At 29.7% G+C, this 9014-nt stretch overlaps 1 protein-coding gene across 1 annotated transcript in view; it reads right to left on the reverse strand.

The window, feature by feature from the left end:
- LOC143223481 (PH-interacting protein-like) overlaps window positions 1–7875 on the reverse strand; it is a 102596-nt gene extending 94721 nt beyond the window's left edge. Inside the window, exons 1-5 of the mRNA XM_076451524.1 lie at window positions 7688–7875; window positions 7523–7581; window positions 7413–7442; window positions 7162–7221; window positions 4485–4635 (exon numbers count right to left, since the gene is read on the reverse strand). Coding sequence (XP_076307639.1) covers window positions 4485–4635; window positions 7162–7221; window positions 7413–7442; window positions 7523–7581; window positions 7688–7736 — 349 coding nt within the window. The 5' untranslated portion in view covers window positions 7737–7875. The remainder of the gene's footprint in view (window positions 1–4484; window positions 4636–7161; window positions 7222–7412; window positions 7443–7522; window positions 7582–7687) is intronic.
- Window positions 7876–9014: the final 1139 nt, after the last annotated feature.

Genomic DNA, 9014 nt, shown 5'->3' on the forward strand with positions numbered 1-9014 from the left:
CAAAATCCAACAATATATTTAAATTTTATAATTGATTATAGATATTTATTTATGTAAATATCAATCTGCATGAATCTCACACATTATTTATGTATGGCTAAACAAAAAATTCAAAGATGAATAAATTAAAAAGCAAACAAACTATAAAATATTTTATGCAAAATATTTGGATAAGCTTAGGAATGTTTGGGGAAGTAATGGCCAAAGATATATAAAGATGTGCCTGGAAATTTGCTAATTGTAGGATTGTTTACTTTTATTAATATTGCTTCTTTGATGTTTCTTCTGTTAGTGTCAAGCTCATGTTTTAGTACTGTGATGTTCAGTTCAGATAAACTTGTTTGTTTTAAGTCATGCTCATGAACTTTGAAAAGGGGTCTTTGGTGTTATTTTAACCTATCTTCAAGTTAAGACCTATGCAAAAGGCTGGACAAATTTTACACTGTATTTTGTAAATGTTTGTTGGTGAAGTGGGTTCATTTTACAATTTTCTTAAGTAGTATTTATTTTTTATTCCAGGGGTGAAAACAAATTTAGCTGTTATGTTAAGGTTATATTTATGTGCTAGTCTTTAGAAATTTCTCACAAAGGAATGTTAATATTGTTTATATATGGGATGGTGCAAGTGCTTAGGTTTTCTTTGTTTTGCAATGTTTGATTTAATTTGTTTGTTAAATGCCTCTTTTTTGTGTTTTTTAAAATTTTCTAACAGTTTCTATAACTACTTTAGAAGGTAACTGGTTGACATAAGTAAAACAAACATTCAGTTAAGTATGTAACTTCTTTATCAATGTTTTGTGTGGTGCATATAGTGTATGTTATAGGTCATTCCATGTCAAATCATTCAGGGGGCTGCAGGTGACCCCATAGAATGCCTTGAAAAAATTCACGTGCTCATATACCCATATAATGAAAAATTGCCAAAGATTAGATCAATATCTCCAATAGTTTCTGATTTACAGCCCTGTAAAATTTGATTAATTTTTTTGTTATTTTTGGCGAATTCATTTTCAGGCAATTTTGGCTGCTTAAAGCTGCAAGAGTAATTGTGGTAGAAGGCTAAAATTTGCTACATTGACTGAATTAATCCCACAAAATTAAAAAATGGTCTCAAATCAAGTTTATCTCTCTTAGGATTTGCATAGTGAAGCTGTAAAATCACATTAAAACCCAAAATCGTAAAAAACATTGGTTTATTTAATAAGCCATAGCTCTAAGACTTAATATGATACAAAGCTGAATATTTTTTTTCAAATGTCTTATAATATATCAGTTGATAAATCTGCAATTGTTGTAATTAAAAGTCTGTTGATTTAACAGGAGATCTTCCTGTAAAAAAATGTAGCTGCATGCAACTTTTTATGAGTTAACTAAAAATAGCCCTACTTCAGGCCACAGTTTGACCATGTCATCAGTTATTCAGCCTTTTCAAATTTTTACCATATATTCTTACATTTCTAAATATGATCTACAAAAATATTCAAGATGGTGTTTAACCTACTTTTTGAGTTATAATTTTTTAAAGTATCCTCTGACCATATGTTTTTATTTAAAACAAAATTCAGTTCAGGTGTGTTACTGTGTGCAAATATATCCATACAATTTTGAAAAATACCTGTCAAAATTTTATGAATCCCACTGAAGTATTCTAACCAGCCTTTCACAATGTTAAATAATGAAGTTGTAAAAAACAAGAAAGAATTAATTCATTTCTGAACAAGTTTATTGGCATAACTAATTAGATCACATGGCAATGCAAATATATTGTGTATGCATTACAGTTATGCAGATATGGCTGAGTTTAATATTCATAATATAATAAATACAAAGGTAAATGGGACACAAAAAGCACAGTGCTACAACAGGGGATAACTGAGAAAGATTATAGTCACACCAAACTGAAATAATCGTGACAATGAAATGTTTAAAAAAATGCTTTTGCGATAAATTAGCCTTAACAACATCAAATAAACATTGCTTTGTTCAGACAGCTTGAATAAATTTCTGAAATTCAAGTTTGATTATGTTGAGATCGCTTTGACTTAGAACATAGTGGCAAGCACTACTGCCTTGCACAGTAGGTGCACTTATCAGACAAAGAATATGTTGGATAGGAATCCAGCTTTCATCTTTATGTGACCTTGCAGGCCATGAGAACAGTTCGTTTCTTGATTTCTTCATAAATGACACCAACACATCAGAATGTTCATCTGATCTATCTTTTATGTTTCCCACATTCCATTCATGATTGTATATGCATGCCACATATTTCCCTGGCTGATAATTGTCATTGTTATCATTAGACTCTATTTGAGCTGCTGCAGCATCACTTTCACTGTTACTACAAACAGTTACAACTGTGTACACGTCATCATCTGATAGCCTTCTCATATACAATTTGTTGGTAGAATAAAGCTATGATGTGACCTAATACCTGACAGTTTTGCAGTTTTCATAGTGATCAAGTAGATCAAACTTTACACAATTCTGCAGGACTGATTCCTGAAAGAACTGAATGTCCTGAATGTGGTCCTTTGCCCAATGGTACATATCAGAGAAACTTAAAATGTGATAATTTTTTATTTTACACAACCTTGAATTTTTTGAAGATCATGTTCAGAGATGTAAGAATATATGGTAAAGGCTGATTAGAATATTTCAATGGGATTCATAAATTATTTCAAACTTGTATGGATATATTTGCACACAGTAACACACCTGAATTGGCATTTTTTTTTCAAGGCATTCTGAGGGGGTCACCTGGAAAATTTTCCAAAGTCTGGATGATTTGACATGGAATGACCCTTAAGTGGATTACATGATTAGAAAACCAGTTTATGTAATGTCTGCTGTATGTGTTTTTTCTATGAATTTTAGTGATAAAATCTTTGGAGGTTCATGTGATGTTAATGTTTAAATAAATTATCATATAGTTGCTTTCATTTTCCACTGTGAAATATGTCTTTTTATGTAGATATGTTTATGTGTTGTGTTTGTTCATCTTGACAAATAAAACCACAAAAAACCTCATATACATATCTAAGCAAAAATACTATATATGGAAGTGGCTATGGCATGCTGTTCTGTGTGATGTGAGGAAAGTGGCCAAAGTACTTGACAATTGTTTCCCTTGGCAAATCCATGTAACTGCTAGGACCAATTTTTGTATTGAAAGCAAATAAATGTGGCTAATTGTAACAGTGTAATTAGGTGTTGCTGTTTTATGGTAATTCTCTTTTTTTTTTGAGATCTTGTGAAATAAATTCTGTAGTAATTTGTATTGCTTTGTGACAAGAGGTTTAATGGAAATAGGTTTACGACATCAAAGCTGGACATAACGACATTACTCTCTAAACTATACAAGTTACAGAAGATATGGAATGTATTTTTAATTAGATTCTTATTTTGGAAACATAAGGTTCTAAAATGCAGTTAATGTATTTACTTCGGTTGTAATTTAGAGAGGACATAATTGAGTTTAAGATTATTGGATTTTTATGAACTTTTGATAAAACTGTAAGTTTGTGGTGTTCCAGGTTGGTTTGTATACAAAAACAATATAAAGTTTAAAAGTAATGGTATTTTTTTAAATAGTATTTTGACTAGTTTCTTAATTTTTTTTTGTATGTTGGGTTGAGGTCACTATTTGACTGAGTAAACATTTACACATTATTCAATACATTTACCATTAAGGAATCATAATGTTTGGTTGTTAAAATAGCAATCAAGTTTCCTTTACTGGCTCTTTGGATTTTGATACTTATAGCAGACAGAGCACAGATATGCTACTATGTAACTTTGTGCATAATTACAAACTGTTGGCCATCTATATTCTTAACATTCAATAGATTAAGAATAATAAAATAATTGCTAATGATTTGATCCAGTCTATGCAAAGGCTTCAATGTTTAAAAACCGTAGTAATACACATTTTCACAACACTAAAATAAATCATTTTGAAGGTTTGTTATACACCACTTTTTACTGAAGTCTTAGGTTGTTTAAGAGCAAACTATAAATAACTCTTAAGCCAGATGTACCAGTAATAAGATGATCAAAACTACCATTTAACGATATGTTAATAATTTCTGTAAGAAAATTTTAGAAAAGCCCTTCAGGAAAACAATACAATACTAATGTAACTCAAGATGGCTGGTATGGGTAATAAAACTTTAATTAAAATAAAGTACAGAACAATGTTTGATCTTCTTAGGTCATTTTCAGGTTAACAAATTAAACAGACAACAAAATACCGTATATATCACAAATAACTACCAAAATACATCATCTTAAAAAACTTAAATACATCAACTTAACAAGATTAGTTACCCCTCAAACAAAAATTCTTTAGAAGTTAATTTATACTAAGAAACCATCACAGCGAGTTCCCACACATACTGTATAAATGGTAAAGAAAATGTGAACATTAGAAGTTTTAAAGACATTACAAATGTTAAAAACCAAATAATAAAATGGTGGATTACTCTGCTTTGTCCTTAACATAGACTGTCTCCCAGCACCTAACAGAGTCTGAACACCTGGTACACTGGACGGTACCTCCTTGTCTAACACTGGACCAAGTCGAGAACATATTTTTAGAAGATGATCATGTGATATATGAGGATGGTTTTGTTCCTAAAAAGAATTTGTAACAACAAATGCTTAAACATATGTGTGATATAGCATCTTCAATTATAATTCACATCTGATAAAAACAAGCTACTTATGTAGATCAGACCTACACGTTAACCCTCACTAATTTTAATGTAACTAATTTAAATATATTATTGTAACTAGAACCAGGCAAAGTGATAAAAATTGTTTCACCAGTTGGTATCCTTGCTTTTAACAATAGTTTAAGCCATAAACTTAATACACATAAGTATATGAAAGTTGGTGAAGTAGATAATTTCCATTATTAGTTTAAAAATAGTTACAAAATATTTTACCTATTTTCAAAGAGTTATAAAACTGCTTATTTTAGGGTGAGTTAAGGCTAAATATCTTTATTGACTTTAAAAGATAAAATTAATTTTGTACTGATATACTGAAATGCTGACTGTTAAAATGATTAAATGTTATGAACTGACTGAAATATGAGTCTAAATAATGTACCTTTTTCAAACATATCTAAATTTTATGGTATGTTTTCTATATAGATTGAAAATGCATGATTAAAGTTACAAATATTACATATTTTCTGAAATATCAATATAAAAACTTTTTATCTAACAAATCTTCCTTTTCTATAAACCCGTTTTTTGTTCTTCACAGTGTAAATAATAAAAGTTGCTAATTGTTCACAAATGTACAGGCTGCAAGTATAAAAAAACAAGGTCATATTTTAAGTGTCTTTTAACCTATATACTGGTAAAAAAAACAAATCTATTAGGTTGGAAATCACAGTATGAATATTTATTATAACTTGTATTTTCAAGATGACTGGTGTGGGTATTAAAACTTCAATTAAAATAAAGTACAAAACAATATTTTGACCTTCTTAGATCATCTTAAGGTTAACAAATAGGGTTTGCAACTGACCATTGCCAGCCATTCTCATCATCACAAATTGTTGCAATTTGGTTTTAATTTTTACTTGTATGTTTTTTTTGTTCAATTTCCATTACTCTGACATTTATTCTTAATTTTGATAATCATCTTTTGGTCCTGTTATTACTTAATTTTTTGTCTCTTGCATTACCACTTTATTTGTTGATTGACATAATTTATGGTATGGCTTTGAGATAGTCATAACATACACATTTATGGTGATTATTCCTGAATCTGATATTCAATATTTGTGTAACGACATATTCCAGGCCTATATTTTTGCACTTTTTAACCCTGTTAATGAACTTACAATTTCATAAATATCTGCTTTTATACCAGGAAACTATTCATTTTTTTAGCCATTATATATTTTAACATTTGTTTTCTATACAGTTGCTATTTTGCTCTTTTCTTGTTGCACATTATTTTGTTCTCTTTTTCTTCTTCTTCTCTTTGTTCACTTTCCAATATATTTTCTTTTACTAGTACAACTTCTCTATTTGCTTCTTAGCATACCATTTAAGGATAACAAAGGACCTGTTAATCCACTGAAGCTGCCTCATCCACTAAATTAAACTTTATTTAACAAATTATAGTAATAAAAAAATCTTTACCATTCTGTTTTTAATCTTAGTGTGAAGTTTCTCTTATCCTTTTTCACGCTTATATTTGAATGTACTTATTGTCTTATCTTTACTTTTTACAAATGGGCCATTTTTTGTCACTTCCCTTAATCTATTTTTTACTTTTTATCGTATCACAGTTGACTATATTTACTTGTAAAATTTGTTTTTCATATCTTATTTTTATTTTACAGGGTGAAATAAACAGTCTTGGAGGTCTTTCCCATTATTTCAATAGCAATAAGATGTTTCAAACTAACTTACAACATATACATTTCAAAGGTTCTTCTGAAATAAAATTGGCAGAAAGTTGGACATCACAGAGTATGGATGTTTGTGTATATATACACACACACACACACATACATACACAACTATTTACTTTATTTTACCGTTATGTGTGTATAATTAATTTTTTCTTAAAATTTATTTATATATGTACATATCTGTATATATATATCAATACAGCAGCTTTGTTTTGAAAATAAATCCAAACTGTGATTTATAATTTATGAATTGAACATACTTTAACCTGCATTAAAAACGTTTTATTTTAAAGTTTTATAAGTTAATTAACCAAACAACCATAACATTATATTAATAAGTAATCTAATTACTTAAATTACGCAAAAGTGCACTGAGCAATGTAGTTACTTAAGCAACCAACAGATGGGAGGATCGTCACGCTTATTTTAATAAACCAACCACACGGTGAACTCGTTTGTGACGTCACATTTACGTTATACATCTACGCTTACATTTAGTAGCCTTCTTAATCACGTTAAGCCTAAATAAGAACTTGATTTTTTATGATTTAATTTCAACATTCATGGTAAACTTTATAGCATGTACATCTACTGTCTTAAACAATAAAAGATGGGGTAAGGAGCAACGGCAAATGTTTTACGATATACATAAACACACACACACAATATTAAAAGACATTGCTTCAGTAATGTAGGCAAGCAAAACTGATTTATTTACTTACCAAATCTTCAAAACTTCTTTGATGACTGCGTCCCAACCAATCTATACGGCATGGCATAAGCTAAGCAGAAGTAGATAGTATTATAATATAATCACTTTTTATTTCTAAAAACTAGTACAAAATATTACGTCATAGTAACTTAAGCACGTGGTTACTGACAATGTTTTGAATTCAAGAGAGACCACGTGGAAACCACGAGGAAATTGAATAGAGAGCTAAGCCTGTTGTTGAGTTTGAGTATATACACTTACCTGGTACTCCTCGATCTCTTGCCGAAGAACCTGCAAAATAAAAATTAAAAAAAATTAATATCTTCCACATGATGTACAAATTATTCTAAAGCTTATGAAAATATTCTTACCTCTGCACTTCTTTTGCATGGCCCAGAATTTAGAAATTTCGCGATGAGATAATATAATTCTGAAAGAAAATAAAATAAACGAATTTAGATCCAGAGTCACTGTAACTCGACGAGTGCATTCATCGTCAGCAAATCACCATTACGAGATAAACAATTTTTCCCCACCTGCTTCAAGGGATGACGTTTTCTTAGGCTCTTTAATTAAATCAGACATTTTACTTTATTGTTTTGTAAAATAAATAATCTCACATATTACACAAATGAACTGGTTACATTATAAAGAACTTAAACTTGTCGCTTAGTCCTACACTGGAATCTTGAGGTATTGGCGTTCACCTAACAACATACATGGGGCAAACCGGCAGCCACTGTAGTATATTGGAAAATAGTTCGTTGAACATGAAAACATTTTAACATTGAATTAGCCACAGTATGTTAAAACTTGTACATATTTAAAACGACAATAAATTTAGTCTAATATATTTGAATAAAAATGTTGATTTCCTCAATATTACTGATATAATATACAAAGAAGTTTGCGCATTAATATAGCCATGTAAGAGTTTATATACAAGCTTGCCTAGATGTATTGAACATGCGCAATCTACGTCAGCTTCTTGTATAGCTTATGTGACCTAACCTTGCGTAGCAGGATATGTTCGAATAGAGAGAGTTGTTGATTCAGAACGCAAAGTGGCAACTAGAAGTTACGTTGACCTGACTCAAATATAAATTTGTAAAAGAATGTGATAACTTAGCATTAATCAAAGAGCGATGAAAAACATGTGAATTATATATTTTTGGAAAACCTGATATTCACAGTGATAACATCAGACATGTAGATGTTAAAGTAAGGTTAGTTTCTGAGAAGTATGTTTCGTTTGTTTTTTGTTCGGTTTTAGATCTAATACAAATTAACTGAACAGTGAAATGCAAATAAGGTTGAAACTCTGGCTTGTAATAGTAGCCCCCCACCCCGAGTATATGATAATCTAAATTACTTTAGTCATTATTTTATGGTGTAGTTTGAAATTTAAATTCAATATTTTCCCGTAAGTATAAGTGACACACAAACGTGAGCTATATAGAATAATAAATGTAGTTTAGTTTTAAATACTGAACGTTATTCAAAAGCTCAGATCAATAATACCAACATTTTCTCTCCTGATATGTATCAAGTGTAACCAGAAATATATCAGAGTGACGTGAAAACATAAATACACAAGTTCAGATAGTAAAATTATGGGCACAAAAGTAATTAAATGTGCACACTAGTCGTAAGATGCACAAAATATGTCAACATAAAATGAGTATATAATGACAGTTCAACTTAAAGAGGCATCAATATAAAGAAATTAAAATAGTGTTTAAATTTTAAGTTAAATATGCAAATATATGCAATGAAGTGTTAATGCGATACAAAATTTGAACAATAATAGAATTCAGTATAAGCAAGTTACAAATCATTAAGATAACATGAAAAATTCACAGG

This window comes from Tachypleus tridentatus, chromosome 8 (assembly GCF_004210375.1).
Source record: "Tachypleus tridentatus isolate NWPU-2018 chromosome 8, ASM421037v1, whole genome shotgun sequence".
Lineage (NCBI taxonomy): Eukaryota > Metazoa > Arthropoda > Merostomata > Xiphosura > Limulidae > Tachypleus > Tachypleus tridentatus.